General features: G+C 36.5%; 2 protein-coding genes across 2 annotated transcripts; one reads left to right on the top strand and one right to left on the bottom strand.

Annotated features, from left to right (window-relative positions):
- Positions 1-3,223: 3,223 nt before the first annotated feature.
- rassf9 (Ras association domain family member 9) lies at positions 3,224-12,253 on the bottom strand. The gene is made up of 2 exons (XM_046865335.1): positions 12,060-12,253; positions 3,224-4,724 (listed from the first exon to the last, which is right to left on the bottom strand). The coding sequence occupies exons 1-2, from the start codon at positions 12,104-12,106 to the stop codon at positions 3,458-3,460; spliced, it is 1,314 nt and encodes a 437-aa protein (XP_046721291.1). The 5' UTR covers positions 12,107-12,253; the 3' UTR covers positions 3,224-3,457.
- A 2,008-nt stretch (positions 12,254-14,261) lies between these two features.
- Positions 14,262-17,840, top strand: nts (neurotensin). The gene is made up of 4 exons (XM_046864829.1): positions 14,262-14,583; positions 15,352-15,413; positions 17,063-17,275; positions 17,552-17,840. Exons 1-4 carry the CDS (start codon positions 14,523-14,525, stop codon positions 17,687-17,689), a joined length of 474 nt encoding a protein of 157 aa, XP_046720785.1. The 5' UTR covers positions 14,262-14,522; the 3' UTR covers positions 17,690-17,840.
- The last annotated feature ends 2,979 nt before the right edge of the window (positions 17,841-20,819 follow it).

Here is a 20,819-nt window from a genome sequence, read left to right on the forward strand (position 1 = left end):
TATAGTAGGCAGAGGTTTACCAAAACATTTACAGGAGTTTTGCCTGACCTAACAAAACTATCCAATGACATGATCAAAGCAGGACATTCAATAGTAGCAAGGATTTAGACATGTTTAGATAGACAGACTTTTTTTTTTTACCACAATGCTTGTTTAAAAGATTCTTTACTCAGCATAATCTGTGCAGGAACATCTCGAAAAGACAAATGTAAATCAAATTTGAGGAAGAACGATTTTATTATTGTTTTCATTGCTGGCTGCATGTCCTGACTTTAATTACCACAAAATGTATAGCTTTGTGGCTGATGGCGGTTCCTCTAACAGTGTTTAGGGTTGAGGCAATTGCCTTCTGAAGCTGGTGTTGTTCAGGCATGCCATTGCTGTTTAATCCAGTGGGCTCTCTTTTGCTTCACTGACTCCCTTACCACTTTTGTAGGATTCTAAAGATTCTCTAAAACAGCATTTTAAAGATGTGCATTTTTGTGTTCTAGCAAACAAAGGAGCCAAATTTTATAATTTTTCTTTTGGCTTTATGTTCAAGATTTATCACAATAAAAAGTTTTAAAAGAGTATTGTAGTTGCTGTAATGAGTTTATTTTTTTATGTCTTTTGTATCTTATTATGCCACTAGGCCCAGAAACCAAATCCCTAATTTTTGTCTTTGATAATCATGTACAATGTAGAATCATTAAGAAATGACACTATACTTAGACCATGTTGGGGCTAGTTTAGATTTCAGCTGAATTTTTCCATTTTCCATGAAATATTACATCACCTGATCCATTATACAATAAAAAAAAAAAAATCTTTGCTTCGAATCATGTAAAACAATTTCAGATGGTTGGAATTCTTTCCGCCTGAAATACGAGGATGCCATTTTCTCAGTCTCGCATTGGAAAATTGTGTGTAGCACATGAAATCTATTATTGCATATAATGTTTTAAATAATCACTCTTTGTTATCACTAAGTTCAAACAAAAGAAGAATTGGCTTGCAGTTAAGTGAATTGCTTTTGTGTTTTTCATAAGCTGAGTAAGTAATAATCATGCTTCATGCATAGGTAATGAATTGCTTTTGAATAACACTGGAAATTTGTTTTCCTGAGTGCTAAAGGGAATGTGTGTGAAATTAATTGTCCTTGTTTTGATTAGCTAATTTGTAATCATCGGTTGATGTGATTTCACACAACTTGCTTTTGTTCAGAACCTACACCTAATCGAAGAGATTGTACTGGAAAAGAAATTGAAGATGTTGTTAATTACTTGGCCAACATGTATGTGGTTGCTCTTGGGTGTAAAGGCTAGCCTGTAGAATGACTCCACATAGTTAATTTAGTATGAACCAGCATGACTCCTCTGTCTTACTCAGTCAGTCTCTATCTTATCTCACTTGAGGCAAACCACATCAAACATGATGTTATCTCCTGTTGTTTCGGACAACAGCAAGTCTCTTGCTATGGCTATGACTCACTCATCTAATGTGATAAAACTGCTTAAGACGGTGCAGGCACATTGCACAAATTTGCACAATTACCTGTGTTTTGGGTCTTTGAATATTTTGCCCACACCTAGCCTGTAAAGCTGTTCGGTCAGCTACAGTCTAAAACAAGACGTGTTTCTTTAAAAACGGCCTCTGAAATGACTATTTATGAGACTTGGATCAAGTAACTGTTAGCGCACGAGAAGCTACTGCATCAGCAGTGGGAGAAGCAGTAATTGACGTTTTCAGCAAGGTAATTATGCCCATTTTGCAACACAACAGAGTTCTGGCAGGCCTCCTCTTCCTCCCAATGGATGAAAATAAGTCGCCATGGTAATGGCGGCATGATGAGCCATCTCTGATTTATTCCAGCACTGTTCCTTCTGGCAATTAAATTTATACAGTAAAAATATTCAGTCTATATACATAATATATATGTATAATATCATATTGATTCTGATGAGCTGTATGATTAGCATTATTTCACCCTTATCCTGATAAAACATTGTACATGATAACGAAATAACATGTCCCTATGTGAGTAAGCGGGAGATTACATTACATAGCAACAAAACAGCACTTTAATGAGATTGCGTTGGTCTGTTGCACATTTAGAGGCAAAGAAAATGTGGGAATTGCTTCATGCCAAACAGCTCAAATTTCTCTTTCCTAGCCTGAACTGAAGCCTGTGCAGTGGTGTTTCGATTAGAATTCCTCACTTACCCCATCATTACACCTGAGTCACACTGCATTCCTGCTGCTTGTGCTGTTTCATTGCCTCAGAGGCTATGATGATACAGTGTAGTTGTGAGTGGCTGTAGTAAAAAAAAGGTTTACACAATTTTACTGTGATTTTATTTAAAAAAAAAAAAGGAAGGAAGTAATGAAGGAAGGGGGTAGGATCCTATTGTGAATGGAAATTTGACATGTACATAAATTAAAACTCATTTATGCAAAAATACATTGTGAAACATAAAACCATGCATTTTTTTTCTCATTTAAGTAATGTAATAAATAAATTCTCCCCGTCTAAGTCATTTAAAATGACATGATTAAAACAATCGACTGTACAAATATGTATTAGTTCATATTATAGCTTTACAAAATGGGCTACATGGTGCAGATAAGTGTTATACAGGAAATCAAAAAATCATTTCTGAGAAGTAAGAAGTTAAAAGGTGTCTACATAAATGCTGTGGTATGTTTTAATATAAAACAATTCAACTTTTAATTATAAGCTTATTTTCATCAGATTTATTACATCTTTACCTCAAATATTTACATTTCTTATAAATAAGATGTACAAAATAAAGATTTATTTTTAAGAAGTTTTAGGAATTCTGCTCAAATGGAACGTTTAGATTTAGACCTATAGTTCCATTGAAGAGAAACTGTAAGGCTATAGCATTCAAAGACATTCTATACAATTGTGTGCTTTCAACTTTGTGAAAAAGGCTTTGGGGAAGAAACACATATGAGTGTTGATCAGGTGTGAACATTTGGCCATGTTAAATCACTGTTAACCCAGGTTTTCTGAATATATCTAAAAACCAACAATGTTCCGAATCTTGTAGAAATGTTTACTGTTGAAAGGTTTATAGATCAATCATCTTAGACCTAGCCAAGTGAAAATTATGTCTTGTATACAAAATGACACTCAAATATATGTGAACAAAATATGACTGCAAACAGCCTCTTTTACTTTTAAACATTATTCATTTAAAGAAGCGATTCGAAACACTGATACAGTTGATACTTTCTAATTTATTACTGACTGATACTGATTGAGATGTTGATTATGTCCACCATTAGCTCGCACAAGAGGTATGACTTGTCTTATAAATAATGCTTATTTCATAGCTAGGCTATTTATAAAAGCAAAATGATAAATGTACATTTTTCCACCACTATTGCCACTGATATATATGTATGCATGTTTTAACCATTTCTGTTGCTTGTTTTTTTACAGGTCTATCATTTAGACATCAGTGTCCAGGGGGGGCTGTCTGTCCATGCAAGGAGACAATGAGTCCTGACTATGAGTAGAGCTTATACCAGTATCCGAGTCAGTGTCTGTCACATCACTAGGTGAAAGTTTCTGTCTAAGAGTCCCTGTGGTCTGAGAGACACCAGGCCTGACAGAGCTCTTCGGGTAAACAGGGTTTGGTGGCTCAGCACATTCCTCCAGCTGCATTAAGCTCAACTGGGCTATAAGATGTTGGTACTCCTGGTTTCTTGACTGCAGCAATGTTGTGTTATATTGAAGCTCCTTTTCAAGGTCCTGGGTTTGGGTATGGAGGGAAATCCCTGCTCTCATACTAGCCTTCAACTCACTTTGCAAGGTATCCAGCTCTACAGATTCTGAAGACGACAGGGAAGAGATGGGATCATACTCCAAAGCAGGATTTGTAGCTGTTGCCCCCTCAAGTTCCTCAGTGTCCAATGTGCAAACGGCTTTCCTCAGCTCCAGGTCAATGTCTCTAGAGAGCTCATTAATGAGTTCCTGATGTCTGAGCACCTGTAGGTCTAATTGTGCAATTCCATCACTGGTATACAAGTATTCCTGCAGTTGATCCTCGTGCTGAAATACAGACATGGAAAGCAACTGGCTTTTTGCACTATCACTAAGCCCAAAATCAGACAGACAGCTTTCTTTCAGCTGCTGCTCCAAAAGCTCGAGCTCCAGGTCCATTTGCCTGATGTGGTGGAGCTGCTGTCGGATGGTATAATCCTGGGAGATGACAAGTTGCACCATTTTGTCAATTTCCTCCGAACCTTCCGAGCTTCCCACCTTCTGCATTTTCTCCAGTTTGCGAAAGGCCTTCTTCACCATGCGTTTCTGCCGCTCCACAGGAAGGGTCCTGGAATACTGCACTGAACCCTGCTCCCATCTCTTAGACCTGAGCCCCTTAGATTTCGAAGCCCTTTTGGGTATAAACTCAGAAGTCTTCACCAAGACAAACTGTATGAAGGGCCTCTCATCACCCCATGCATTCCACAAGCGGAGGATACGAGTAAGGGGAGGCAGAGCCCTTTCAAACCCCTTCCACCGCTCCAGAAGACAGAACTCTTTTGGTTCTCCATGTAGGAGCCTCTTACTTTCTGGTAATGTCTTATGGTCTTCCAGTAAAGCCTGAACCACATCAGCACAGGTTGTATGCTTGGTAACACCAGAAACAACTTTGTCCTCTTTGCCTACTAAAACTTGGATTTCTTTTGCTGGTGCCTCCTTTGTTTCATTGGATCTGAGAAAAGAAAAACAGGAAGCTAATTACAAAAGCTGAAATACTTGGAGAAAATTCAGTAACCACCAGAAAATAAAAGAAAACTATGCATAAATTGCTTGAATACAATAATCCACATTCATGAGTAATAAAATGTAAATGGATTTGGTTACACCAAATGTAACAAAGAAGTATAGCCAGAGAAAGACATGACAAGTTCATTACAAGGTTGCATGATTGTATGATTATTTTGATCAATACTGTTATCATATATTGTGTCAGGACAGTATGAAATCCAGCACATCATATCGGTGGAAAACTTATAATTTGGAAGAGCAGATTTAATAAACAATAGTCTCTGACTGCGGTGGTTCCCTGGTGGTCTAGTGGATTCGGCGCTCTCACCGCCTGGGTTCGATCCCCGGTCAGGGAACCAAACCCAGCCATTAGGGTTGCACAAGCCAGTGCACTCTTAGTGCCGGTCCCAAGCCCGTATAAATGGGGAGGGTTGCGTTATGAAGAGCATCCAGCTTAAAAACGTGCCAAATCAAAGACTTGCGGATCACGAATACGGACGATCCGCTGTGGCGACCCCTAATGGGAGAAGCTGAAAGAAAGTTTTAGTCTCTGACTATGGTGTTTCCACAGTTTTACATTTTGAATACAAAATCACAGGCAATCACTTTTCTGCAATCACTGAGATCAGAGCACTTCTTTCAATTTTTTTATCCTAATCACATTATAAAATTAATTTGTAAGTTGCCATTCTGTTATTTGCTCTTACAAAATTAATGTCATTCCCTTTGTTGAAATCTGTGTCATTTCCCTGTCCCCAACCCAGTTTAACCACTCACTGAGATTACTTTCCTAAGATTATTCTTTTAGCAGCAAAGGAAAAGTCTTGGTTTAAAAGTTTTCTTTTGAGTATAATATCTCCGGTACTCCTGGTCTGGACCTGAGTAGTAGAAGATGAACTAAGCCTGATGAATGTTCTATCTGGGTGAAAAATAAACGGCAGACGGAAAGGTCATGGCTTGTAAATAGTAGCACAATAGCACAAAAACTTTTCAGCCGAGATTGTTGACCTGGCCTTTTTTTTTTTTGATTTGTAGCCTGGTGCAACATTATCTAGGCTTTCACCTGGTACAGAAAAACAAGTGGCATATTGTGTGAGTCCTTGATAAAAGACCCCAAAGGAATGTAATACGTATGCAACAATGTGAGTGGCTGGTTAATGGTTAGAATATCCTGAGAGTTCAATTGAGCCAAGTAAATACCAAAGCTACTTACATTGCAAACAACTTTAAAAGATCTCCTGCATACACATAGACTGCCTATAACATGCTTTATAAAATGTACAGAGCTGCTGCCTCAGCAAATGTCTGGAAGGAATATTTCATTCTTCTGATTTAATTAAACTGTTTAAACAATGACAATGTTACTAAGGTGACATCAAAAATCCTATAGGGTTAAAACAGAATACTTTCTGTGATAAGAAAAATTAAATTCAGTGCGTAAAAGGGTCTGTGTATGACATAAAGTGGGATGTTTCTAAAGGATACATGACACGTCATACATGATTGCTGTATGAGCTATAACACATAATCCTAGTTAATCTTTTTATGGCATGTGTGGCAAAAAGCTGTGGTTAGCTTCACGTCATGTTGTGAACAAATGATTTCCAACAGTATAACCGATGATAAATTCTACTGCAGTTAGTGTACAGACACACACATTCTTTTTCCTACACAATTCCCTCCCACTGCAACCAAAGACCCAATGTGAATCTTGAACAAGTCATATTGTCTTTTAAACATGAAAAGAATTGCGGTCTGACTTTGCTATGAAAACGTTACTGGCATCTTAAAAGCGTCGATAGCACAACAATAGAGGTTAGGTAACAGAAATTAGATACAAGGAAATGGTTTTACAATGCATATTCCTGGCCTCAGCCACCTGCAGCCTTTTGGCCTCAAGTAGGTGCAAAAAAAGAAAAACATCAAACTACCCTCCAACAACTTTACACAAAATGGTATCAAAAAGTTTTGAGACTAATGGGGCTAAGTGGGTGCTATTCTGACCATGTGCTTTACAACATCTGCGATTACATCATGGATAGCAAGTTAAAACAAAGAGCAAACGTGAAATTCTGTGTGAAACTTGACAAATCTGTCCAAGAGACGTTTGACATGAAATACGTTTGAAATACGGCGAAGCTGCAATGAGTTTGTGTTTTAAATTTGGCAACTTGATGCATGAGCATCGTCGGCGAACAATTCACACGATCTCGATTCCGTCCCCGCCCTACTAACCAGAAATGGCTGCTGTGGACTTCGCCCTCTTCCTGAAGATGAAGGTCTATCACAAAGTTTTGACAATTCTTGCAAATTTCAGTACCACCTTGTAACACCTCGTACAATGCACTATGCAGCTACTGCAGTTCAGAAGCTAACATTCTTAGCTGGGTAATCAAAATCAGGCCTGCATTAATGTGTAATAATGTTACTGATTTGATATCGATTGACAAGCATATCCAGCAAATGACTGCATGACAAATGCACTGCGGTGTTATGACATGCGATTAGGACACAACTAAAGCATGTGATAGACAGAGGCAAATCAATCAAGCCTTAAATACAATAATGTATTTCTGTTAGTTGTCGTAAAACGTATACTATATTAGTGTTGGGATTCTTCCTGACTGCTTTCCCTTCATTCGAATATTCACTGCAGTGATATACTTATGATAACTACATGTGCATAGTTTTAAAGCTAAAACGAAAAACTTTGAGTTTTTACATATCGCTTAATCCATATAGTGGCTTTCCAAAGGACATATTCATACAGGAAAGTACCAAATGGGGGTTGGAAGCACCTGTGTTTGTCTTGTGTGAAAATCAGTGGACACCAGCGGCATCCTGTTACACACTTCCTGTCAGCAAATGTGCGCATTTCCATAGCAGTATCAGAACAAAAACAGAGATTAGAAGCTGAGGTAAAGGAAACTTTTTTAAAACAGTTTTGTGATTATTTACAGAGAAATCAAAAGCAGTGACTAAATGCCTGGATTTTACATTAACAAGTAATGTACTCATCTCGATAATATACGACAACCTACTTCTTTTGTGAAATAATGCTGTGCTTTCGTGACTATTAGAGACACACTGTATGTCGAATGCAATGCAGAACAACCTTGTTGTTTTCCTCCACACCCAGCATTGTGCTTGACCACTAAGCAGAAACAACTAATGCCATTTAGATGCTAATGAGTATATTTTCCAGCTTAAGGAACAATCTTGCAGGCGATATTACATGTACATTAGGAATGCTAATCCCCATGGTCAGATTCCTTGATTAATTATTGTTTGATCATGGAAATTCAGTACCAACATACTGTAGTTTGGTTTTAAATTTATCTATGAATTTCAAGTCAGTCATATAGAGTCCTGTACAATCATCAGCGCATGCAAAAAAAATGTGACCAAAAAATTATTACATTAAATGTTTCTATATAAAAAAAAAAAACCAATACGAATTTTGACAGTTTTTGAGGGAAAAAAAACTATTCAAATCTTGACAGTTTCTGAGTAACTCTGTCAATATTTGGTGTGACAACTTGTAGATTCAGGTAAATGTTTTGTCAGCAATTTAGAGATTATTACTGTGACAATGACTTTTTTTATATACAATTTTTTTTTTACATAATTGGAAAGATGCAAAAAAAAAAAAAACAGGTGATTAAAAAGGGTGACTATTTGCTCTGATCTGGACAAAGCATGATTGTTGATGATCATGAAAATGATTAGAGTGATCTGATACATACAGTGATATACATTATATATTTCCATCATCTTAAAGCATGGTCATTGCATCACCATGGTTACTAAGCAGCTATAAGTATTAGTAACTGGTATCATGTAAAAGTGCCTAATTGTTCAAGTTAAAATATAATCCTCCAAATAATCAACAATCACAAGTATGTTTAATTAAATATAATGGATGAGCTTGTGGCTTGTTAACAGACACCAGATTTAAATTCAGGAACAAACATTGATGATGATGACGATGATAATGATAATGATGACGTGAATTATGGAAATTCATTCCAAACAAATGTCTTAAAATTATGTGTATTCAGAAAGTCATCTTACATCTTTACTATATAACAGAATATTTTAGCTAGCTTTCACGTTATATAATCTGTTCTCGGATTCTTACTAGGCCACATGGATGGCATAAGCAATGTTTAATGCTCCTAAACACTGTCAAATGTATAATTGTATTTAGGTTTTTTATGTTTCAGATTTATATTTATCCGTAACAATAATCCACTTGTACTTATTGTTGCATAGTCACACAAAAATAGAACCCATTCAATTTGTACAGTCAGTACAAAACAAATATTGTTCACAAGATACCTAACAGAGCACTATTTGGGATTCAGCCACACAAATGTGTCAAGAACACTATGGCAAAATATAATGAATTATTAATTGTGTTGAGAAATTGACTTGGTAAAAAATTTCCTCATATAAACAGTTCATTACAGAGATTCATTTATTTAAATTAAATCCAGTAAAAAAAAAGCTATTAAGAGAACATCTAAAGGTGTGACAGCATGTGTAAGGTGAGTTCATTAGCGCTACTCAACTGGCAGTGTAAAGCATACAATAGGATTTTGTTGCCAGCTTTGACTGGAGATACATCAACAAGAAACACTTTTCCTGACTTTCCTAAGTCTTATCTACAGAGGATGAGGGACTCGTGCAGAGAAAAAACATGGTTGTTGATCTTTAAAAAGAACATCTTTAGCAGATAGTCATCTTCAGTGGAGACAAAACAATCTGAGAGGAGTGAACTCAGCGCAACATGTTTGGACAAAAACTTTGATTAATGTTCTGAGATTTATAATCTATCCATGGAATTACTTATATAATTAGATCCTACAACAAGGCAATTTAACTGTCACAATAATATGGATCGCCCAATTATTATAATAAACAGTCAGGACAAAGCAACCATATTGCTTATATAACTACCAATGCTCACTGGCACACAAGGACGATGCACGGGTGTATAATACAGCGTGTATAATAAGCACATGTGGCAAAGCTGTGATTTAATTCAAACCCTGGCTGGTGTGATAAGACTGCAGTAAAAGGGGGGAAAATCATAGCATAACATGCTGATGAATAAAATTATCCAAACATGCACTAGACTGTCTTTGTGCAGCACCACATGAAATAACAGACCATAGGAGTTGTGTTACTTTTGATCTGTTTTCCATCTCAACACTTGAGATAATTATAATGTGTGTTGCTTTTAAGGGGGTTGTGCTTTGATATACACACATACATACAAACATACATACATACATACACATGTGTGTGTGTGTGTGTGTGTGTGTGTGTGTGTGTGTGTGTGTGTGAGATCATACATAGAAAGATTTTATTTAACTTTTTTGTAGAGTCTCCAGTGTCAGTGATTTGTGCCCGCTGAACGTGAAGCTGTTACTTTGTGTATCGACATTGGAAAAGAGCACGCTGTGTGGTTTCTCAGTAACATGGCATACTTTCATATTTTACTTACCGGTTCACGGTTAATATTAGGCAATTTCGCATTGCAGGTACAAAACAGTACCTGCACTATTAGACATAATTTAGGTGTGTTTGCACTCTTGCTGCACAAACCTTTTCCCCAGAAAGTATTATAAACGCATCTGGATGGTAATGATGTTGAATTATCACCAGCCAGTCTACACAAACACAGCATGAGGCAAAACTGAAGTAAAAAAGAAAACGAATGGTATTCCTAAACGGTAAGATTTAATCATAGATAGGACTTAATTTGACCCTGTTCATTCATTTTACACTTTAAATTGGAATCTTTATTAGTTAATACCAACATCTACAAGCCATTTTCAAGCCTCAAGTTGTATGAAAAGATATTAAGGTTAATGGAACTGTTAGGGATATGATTAGCATTAATTTTTCCCTTGCAAAAGATAATAAAAAGAAATTTCACCCACACTGGCCTGGTTCAGTCGGATCTGTGTAATTTTTTTCATAAAGTCTGATAAGCTCATTTAAGTTTTCATTAAAGTTAAACTTATTAAAAATTTGCATTTAGCAATTTAACATTTTAGTTGTCATTTTATAATTGGTTTTGCATGAAGTTTTTCATGCTACACTGTGAGCAGATTTTTACATGTCCGTATGACTTAAACCCTTGGAAGGCAGATAGTCCACAATTGTTGTAGCATCACAACTGGAAACTGTTCAGGTAATGATATATGTATAGGCAAACCCTTTTGGTTCTTTCTACAGGTATTTCTTTTCCACTATTGTACAATGTGAGAATCTTGAGGTTCTTTAGAAGTCTGAAAAATTATACACTGTGTGTACTGTACACTTAAATAAACAATGTAATCTTTATGATTAACATTTGATCTGCAGTCTTGTTTGAGATTTATTTTGTAATATATGTTTTTAATCAGTTTTTACTCTGGCTAATGCTTTACAACAAGCTCATGCTGATAGTGGTGTAAGTGGAATAAAACATTTGCTTCATCTTTTCTTGATAAGACTGATGAAGAGAAGCTTAAGTCTTCTTGATGCCTCATTCTTACATTCTGCTCAAACAGATCAGGTTCTGAAGCTTTAACTTTCATACTAATACCACCGACACCATTGTGTTTGCCTCTCATAAACCAAGACGAATGGATCTCGGCTGCAACAACTGCGTTCTAAAGCTGCCAGACAGAGTTTGCTTTCCCCGTTTCTTCTTTGTTGGATGTCCCATTGAAAGTTTTCTAAAGACATTATTGCTCTGTTCGTTCTTTTTGGAGCTAACTATAAAACGTGACTATATCCATCATGTCCTGATACCAGTTAATATTTTCCCATTAACACCATTGTAACTGTGCGTTCAATGTGCTCTTAATGACGTCAGATCGCACACTTTTAAACTATATATGATTGAACAAAATACACCAACCAAACAACAGATTAACACCAATCGATAATGGGAACAAAAACATTCATAGACACACAGACAAGCCCCAAGCACCCGTGTCTATGCAAGCTGATCAGCAGAAACTCGAGACTCAGCCACCTTATGATCCAACAACACTGCAGTGTAAGCAAATCCTCGTATTATGACGTCACTCTCTCTCTCTCTCTCTCTCTCTCTCTCTCTCTCTCTCTCTCTCTCTCTGTATCTCTCACACACACACACACACACACACACACAACACTTAATTCAAAGAATTCTATTCAATTAAAAAATATAAAAAAAAACTAGAGATTTTCTTCAATGTGGAAACATTTAAATTATAGTTTGGAAATATGTACATACTTGCTTTTCAGTCGCGCTTTCAGAAAGTTTTTCCCAAACGGTGCCATTGTGATTCAGTGGGAAAGCGGTCAGTTCCGAGGCATCGCGCGATCCCCGGACACATACACTCCTGAGCGCAGCTCCTGCTCCTGGGCTGCTCCTGCTGCTGCTGCTGCTGAGGGAAAAGTTGGCCAACTTGTGAACAGAGTTCAAAGCAGTCTGGGGAAGCCTCCTGTCTCAATAGGCCGTCCCACCACGAGGAGGGAGCGGGGCTACGTCTCAAATCCGCACCTTACCCCACTACATAGTATGCAAAAAAAGCTTGAGGGATACTCTGTTACTAAATACTGGAGTGTTGATTTTTCTTTTTTTAGCCCAGAAGTCCTGGACTTTTATTTGACGACAAACTCACAGCATTTCAAAATGGGGACGAGAGGAAAACAGCCAGGGCAAAGCTAGTTCATTTTAATGCATGCATACTCATTTTACACACAACCATTGTCTCCCACTAGCTCAACTACTGGTAAAGGTTTTTCTACAAAGTCGAGAGAAGGAAAATAATCCAGTACTAAACCCAAACCCATTAAATAAGGAGTTCAACAATAACAACAATACAAACATATAAACTCCCACAAAATGTTTCTGCTTCTAATTGGTCCTGATCATATACACACGTATACCAAATAATATACACATGTTGACATTTTGCCCCTTTAACTGTATAGTGTACTAATCATAAGCACACGTCTGACATCCAAACTATGGGAGAACACGTATGAAATAATATAGTGAACAATAAATAACACAGAATATTTTCATTATTCAAAATAGTCATTTTTTGTTTTGATGACAGCTTTGCACACTCTTGGCATTCTCTCAGTCAGCCCCATGAGGTAATCTGAACAGCGAAAACGGAATTCTAGAAGTGTCTAAACTTTTTTTTAATTAAAAAACCTAAAATATCACATGTTTAGACCCGTTGCAACAACACTTGAAAATTAGCTCTGATGCCTCCCAAATCTCTTGATCATTGCTGAGATGTTTGTACACCTTGACTTAAATGTTTATTGAAGTTTATTGATTGGACATGATTTGAAAAGGCACACACCTCTCTATTGAAGTCCTCACAGCTGACAATGCATATCAAAGCAAAGATCAAGCCACGAGGTCAAAGAAACTGCAACAAGAACAGAGACAGGATTGTTGCAAGGCACAATCAGGGGAAGACTACATATTTTTTTTTGCTGCACTGCCCTCCATAATTCTAAAGTTGATGTGTGTCACAACCAGGTCTTTTCCAAGTGCTCGTAGTCTGGCCAATCTAAGCAATCGGGATGAAGAGCCTTAGTAAGAGAGGTGACCAAGGACCCGATGGTCACGCTGATTGAGCTCTGGACATCTTGCGTGGAGATGGGTCAAAGTTCCAGAAGGTGCAGCCTTACACTAGAGTGGCTAGAAGGAAGACTCTTCTCAGAGCAAAACCCATGAAAGACTGCCTAGAGTTTGCCAACAGGCACTGGAAGGATTCTCAGACTGTGTGGAACAAGATTCCCTGGTCTGATAAAACCAAGATTTAACTGTTTGGCCTTAATTGTAAATGTTATTATTGGAGGAAATTTTATTTGGATAAATTAATAAAAATTAATACACAATCATATGCCAATTTTAACAATTAAAATATGTCTATGTATTAAAATGAATAATTAAAAATGGATTATTTATTTTAATAAAACAAACATTTTCAAACAGTTCTAGAATTTAGTTTTCACTTTGTCATTATGGAGTACTGAGTGTAGATTACTGAGAAATAAAATAAATGTTAACAATTGTACAATCAGGCTGCAGCATAACAAAAAAAGAGTGGCCATAGATGGACTTGGCAAACATTTTCACTTTGTACTTATGCAAACAGCTCACCCAGTCATTGAAAACGTCACAAACACAAATCTGCATCTCACTTCCTAAAAAGGAGAAAATAACTAACTGAGCAGGTATAGAGGTTTTGACGTCAGCTACAAAGTGACAGACGTGTATTTCTCTCATGTCATCTGATGTCATCAAGATGCAGGATGTGAAGGTGATGGGAAAGAGGGCAGATGGGGAAGGATGGAGAGAGCAGGAGAGGGGAGGGAGGAGGTAGGATGAAGCAGCCTGTGACATCACTCCTGCTCTTATATACTGGGTGGAATGGAGCCCAGCGCTCCTCAGCTTATTCCTGAAAAAGCCAACAGGACACACAGCTCAACGGGCTGGATAAGGAACCAAGAAAAAAGTATCTGTTAGAGTCATTTTGATCTTTTCATCTCTTTTCATCTTGCTCTCTCTCTCTCTCTCTCTCTCTCTCTCTCTCTCTCTCTCTCTCTCTCTCTCTCTCTCTCTCTGATTTTACTTTGTTCACTCTCTTCACTTTATCTAGTCTTGACCTATAACTTTATGGACTCAGGCCTAGTTTAACGTTGCAATATCTGCGGGATTCTGAGCAAGATGTCAGTGCAGTTGACCTTTGTGGTTTTTGTCTTTCTGACCATCAATGGACTCTGCTCAGGTAGGAACTTCATCACTACACAGTCATCAGCACCCCATAAATATTGTTGTGAGATTTTCTACCTCACCCAATTCATCTAATCAAGTGATATTACTGAATATAAATTTGTGAGCTGAGGTACACATAGAGATTTGTAAAACAGACTACTTTATTTAATCATGCAATGCATTTGACATTTATTCAGTTAAATGCATTTATATGTGCAGATTGATCATACATCTGCTGCAATTCTAATTTTGTATTTTTTTTTTATTCAGATGTAATTTATATTTCATTAGCTGCTTTACCTAACTGTTATTAGAAAATTAAATCTTACATCACAGATAAAAAGAAAGAAATTAAAAGAAAGGGAAATGGAAAGAAAATACATTTATTTCAGTTTATAAATCATGTTGGTTAATGATGCAGTATAAAGTAAATAATAAATTCCACTATGGCCACTAAAGAACTCCAAGAGTCCACTGTTTCACTCTTCAGTTTATATAACAGTTAAATCATGCAATTCTGTGTTTAAAATGAAAGGCATTTTCTGTCTTTTTCATTAAAAAAGAAACAATCATGTAAGTGTATGTTTTAGGCAGATCTGGCCAAGTTAGGAAGGTTGTTTATTGTGAACTGAAGAGTGAACATGAGCAATTATTGCAATTTGCTAGGAAGAGAACTTCTATCTTCCCTGTAATAATCTTATTGGCTCTTGGCTAAGTTTTTGCTTTGCTTTTTTACGAGGTATATCCATGCATAACTAATGTAACCATTATTTCTTCCCAGACACTTATCAGGCCAAAGATGCAATGGAAGAAGAGATACTAAGCAGCCTCTTTACTTCAGAGGTATTACCATAGTTTAAAGCATACCATAGTCTAAAGCCACTTGCTTGGATTTAAATCATGTATAGTGATCGATTTGGATAGACACAGCTGTTTTCTTACAAAGCTAGTAAAAAGCTCCCTCAAGTGACTATAGATTTCAGCAGGAAGTCTTTGGAGTGTTGATTTGACCTTTGAGAGAAGGACGCTGTTTGACCATACTGGAAAACTTAAAACATGCCTGCTTTTTGTTAACGATTTGTCTTCTTCAGGATAAATCTTTAGAAATCGTATTTATATATAAATGGACAAGTAAGATATAAGTTTACAGTTTGTGGTGGGTAAGAAAGCTTTTAATCTTTCTGAATTGAACAATAATTGTATAATTGAATATGTTTAAACTTTATACAGAATGATATTAAGTTGGCTCCATGACACACACTATTTAATGCTCGACATATTTTTTATGAACCTTTTAAATATTAAGCTGTAACATCAAGCACTGTAAGAGCATTCAGCCTAAGCTAAAGCCTAATTATAGTTTGAGACTCATTACCTGTGTGAATGCATTTTAAAGATTCTACTCTCCTCTAGTTATCAGCACTGCAAGCACTACAGCACTAAAAGTAATAGCCCTCTTCTTTGGAAAATACATTGAATCACTTTATTGATTGGCTTGTTGACAAACTGCCTTCAGTCATTCGTCTTTTTTAAATCAGAACTCCCAGTGTTTGCTGGTTGTGTGAAGTCAAAGCATAAAACACAAGAGGTTTTGTAGTTCTGGTTGTGCTGATGTATAGCTGTATGGTTCTGATCCACAAGTGCAGATGGAGAGAGTGGACAAGCCTTGAAGTGTGCTACTTATCAGTGATTGCATCGGTTTCCAGACACATTTGCTTAACTGATGCAATTTACTCACAATCAGACATGAGACTGATTTCTGTAATAGCTCAGAATCAAATTATGCACCACATTCTCACTTAGAGGATTTGCTTTAAATGCAATTTGCTTTGCACACAGAAACATACAGCATTAATTATTTTGTAAAATATATGAAATCCAGATGTTTAATGAAATGTACAGTGTATTAGATAGGCGGTCTGCTGACCATTCAATGTCTGAAATGACTCATGGGAATAGAGGTAACGCAATGAAATATCTTCATCTTTTTTTATTCAGCTAGAAGCAAAGCCATCTCTCAGCTGAACCAGTTGCCCTCTCAGCCATAATATTGAATGATTTTTGAAGCAAGTTAATTGGATACAAAATGAATTTATAAGCTGTTTCAGTTTCTATTATGCTTATTACCATGTACCTTGAGCGCTTGATTGTAGACCTCACACAGCCGGGGAATTAAACAGGATTTATAGACCGCTTGTCAGGCTTTGATGAAGTTACTTGGTCCTGTGGATGCAATAAAATTAGTGCACTTAAGACAGAGAAACATGCAGCAATCAGGGGGGAAGTGGTAATAAGCCTTAAATGTCTATGCTATGGGCTTGCAGTTGTGGAGAATAATACTGCTTTAATTGTCACAAATAAACTTGATATACGATTCTATAAAATTTTCTCTCTCTCTCTCTCTCTCTCTCTCTCTCTCTCTCTCTCTCTCTCTCTCGCTCTCTCTCTCTCTCCCCCTCCCTCCCTGTACCTCACTTTTTCTGTGTCTGTAGCTAGAACAGAACAGACACAGCTCCCCCCTGTGGCAGATGCCTGTAATTAACATGTGCCGGATGTTGGCGAGGGTTAGTGAGCCCTGGCAGGAGGATTGGTACGCAAACAGGTTCCAGAAAGCTAATGATCAAAGGGTTTCCACTGCTGTGAGCCAAACATCGCAGGAACTCTATGACCTCCTGACCCTCTGCAGAATCCTCCATCCCAGAGAGGTGGGAGAGGAAATGTAAAATATGTGATTTGCATGCTAGCCCACGGTTACACAATCTTCTTACTCTGCAGATGCAAAATTGAAAGACACCGAATTAACACGTCTTTATAGCACATCATGCAATTTCAAAAGGAACCCAGAGCCAAAAAACAACTCCAACCACGACACGGCAGACTGCACTCTTTTCATTACACCTCCACAAACCCAGCATGCTCACCACATGAGAACGGAATGTGTATATCAAAGCTAAACCTGCTGTCTTTAACTCTTGTTTCAGCTTGACAAAGAATACCTTGAAGTGGACCAGAACAGTGACATGCCGCTGAAACGAAAATCTCCATATATTTTAAAGAGGCAACTCCACAGCAAGAAAGCAAGAAGGCCATATATTCTGAAACGAAGTTCATTTTACTGAACCCTATGACCATCAACAAACAGACACTTTACACAAATATGTTGCTATTTTCCCAGTAGTAAAAACTAAGCTGGTTTACGTGTATACTTTTGGTTTGCTCTATCTTATTGTCACACTGGAGTCTTGTCCCATGTTTTCTTCTACTGAGGGACTGGCTGTGTAAATAAAATCAATAAGCAACCACTTTATGTTTCCTTGAAATATCATTATATTTTATTCAGGGATTATTTATTTATGTTTATGACACAAATGACATAGAATTATTTAACTTAATGATGAACTCCTCAAAACATGCTTCTGATTATATGCCAAAACTAAACATTTTACACAGATATCACTTTTTTCTTTCTTACAACTAAATATAATATGGGTTATATGCTAAACATATAAGAAAACATAAATGTTTTCGTTATACGTTTACTTATAGTAATTGCAATTGGATGGCTCTTTGCTTGTATAGCAGACTTTAGTTAAAATAATTGGATCTAAAAGATCCAAGAAGTTATATTTCTGAATGATATCCAATTTTAGCCATTCTCCAATCAATATTATTGATTATTGAACAAGCCTTTAACTCCAAAGTGTAACATGACATACCAAAGAATCACTGAGCTGATAACTGAAGCATAAATCAAAATTATTTTATTAGTTAAATGTGTGGAATGAGGCATAATGATATAGCAAACCTGGATGGTTGGTACAGCAAGTTGAACAGTTAAGAAAATACTTGTGTAAATTTCTGGTCATTATCATGAACAAGGCCTGTAGTCAGCCACAAAACCAGATTAACTGGTGTTTACAAATTAGTTTAATAAAAATGTGTCAAAATGCATTCAAACGTTTGCATACCCCGAAGACACGATGTAAAAAACAAAGAAATAACATAATTACTGTATTAAAATAAGAACTATTACTTGAAAACTTCGTATATGTCTTTCTGTAAATACTCTCTACCTTACTGGTTCTGATGTGTTGCCTATCCTATTCTTTTAGTAATATTACCTGCACAGATATTATACATACGTGTTATAACCTGTAACAATCCTAGTGATACATTGTGTATGTCATAGTTTTACACTTCAGATAAGGAACTGCAGCCGAAAGCATCATAGAGGTAACAGTATTTTTCAGTTGATTGTTCCTTTTCACATTTTAGTTGTGCCTAAATGTTTATCCGAGTCAAAACAAACATAATACAAAAAATATTCTACCAGATTTTTCAGAAACTGTGAGTTTCTCTTATGCATATGTTGATCATTCAAAGCATGTTCCTGACACAGCTCATCTGCATATGCAGTATAGTGTTATAGTTTATATATTATATAGTGTTTTGTGGACACCCAAAAAACACTATATAAAAGTGAATGTGCTAAGGCAGCTATGAGCAAGAAATGAGCAATGACAGGCTGAAGGGCAAAAGTGGAAGTTATTTTGACACATCTATACCAAAAAATATGTATGAGATGTAAAATTCATGTTAATAATAATAAATGAACAGTATTTGTGTATGACTTTAGAACAGATTGGCATGTCCTTGTTTATATAGCAGCATTTCTAATTAAATAATTAGTTTCATTTGTTTAGATTTCTGTGTTTGTTTTGGCCCCTTTTTCTCAATTTTTTATAATCTTTAATTAATGGCAATAATATAACATGCCTGGGTTTTACAATGGTATGATTTTCACAATAGGATGGCTAATCCCTATCCTAGTGAACTAGCATGAGGATGGGTGTTTGATAACGACTACAAAGCACCTCTTATAAGTCATGCTGGATAAGGTCATCTGAAATATGCTATAAATGTAACTTTAAAAAAATGCAAAAATTGCAATTTTAAGCTTGACAGTACATGCCACATGTTATAATGAAATAATGCAGCAACGCATAAAAATGTAATGATGTAAGTTGATTAAGTCCATGTTTATATTTGTTAGTCTTCTAATGAACAAATTTATAGGAATTTTAGAATATCAAATTCCTTGTGTGAGTGAAGTTTTAACCTACATTTATTTGACACTATCAGAGTTTTTGAGAGTGAATGTGCTGGAGACATGTAGATATGAAAGATGCTGTGCTGTCTGTATTAGGTTGGATTATTATCTAGGTCTAAGCAGCATCTGAGCAGAAGAACTATAAGAACCCCTTTTGCTATGGAAGGTTTGTTTCCTGTTATTGTCAGATATATTATCATCATGACTGGTTACTCTTCTGTTCTGTATGTTTAATTATAAAAACAAGAAAGTGGCCATTAATTAAAAAACATTTTGACAGCCAGTGTAATTTAAGTTGTCCATTAAACCTCACATTATTTAGATGTGCATTTCCAGCCAGATTACACAAAGCTAAATTAATTTAGGTTTCCAGTGTAATTAGAACATTTATAAATGTGAAAACCATCAGTGGATGCTTATTTATACGGATATAAAAAGATATCAATCTGATTGATTATCACTAATCAGTCACACACTGCTTGCTTCGCTCTCATTAACGTAATGGGGTACACTGAGCACTCTGGATTTCATTTCTTTAATTATCTGCTTCTATTTACACGTACTATTGCAGCTAAGTAATTAGAGAAAAGGACACAGAGATGTGCATATAATGAATCCACTTACACCATCCGGCCCTGGACATTTGATAGCGTGCTTAATACAAATGTCAAATGCATCTCATTTAGGTTTAATGGGCAAAATAAATGTATCTGTACATATTAGAGGAATTCTGTTGGCACATCTAGGCCAGGAGATGGCAATAGAGAAACATAAAACGAAGAGAAATGGCCTTCTACAAACTTCTTATGTACTGTGTGTCACATCATTTATCTCACAATCAAACATAACACTTTGTTATAGTAGATGTCTAAGCACAGTGCACATATTGTTTGTTACGTTTCTCCCTATACCACAAAAGAAGCTGATGATAGCAGAAATCAATTAGTGCATCTTGTTAAATTCACATTATGCTGCCTTCAGCCTCCAGTCTTATTTGTTCATTATCTCCACCATACTTGGCATGAGCCATTATGTGCTTTCTGCTCATATGTAGAGAAGAAAACAACTGTCCCTGAAAAGATTCGTATGGCTGAATGCCAAAGAAACTAAGTCCTTCCCAAACATAATCTGTTATGCCC

The sequence above is a fragment of the Silurus meridionalis genome, chromosome 13 (genome assembly GCF_014805685.1).
Source record: "Silurus meridionalis isolate SWU-2019-XX chromosome 13, ASM1480568v1, whole genome shotgun sequence".
NCBI classification, from domain to species: Eukaryota; Metazoa; Chordata; class Actinopteri; order Siluriformes; family Siluridae; genus Silurus; species Silurus meridionalis.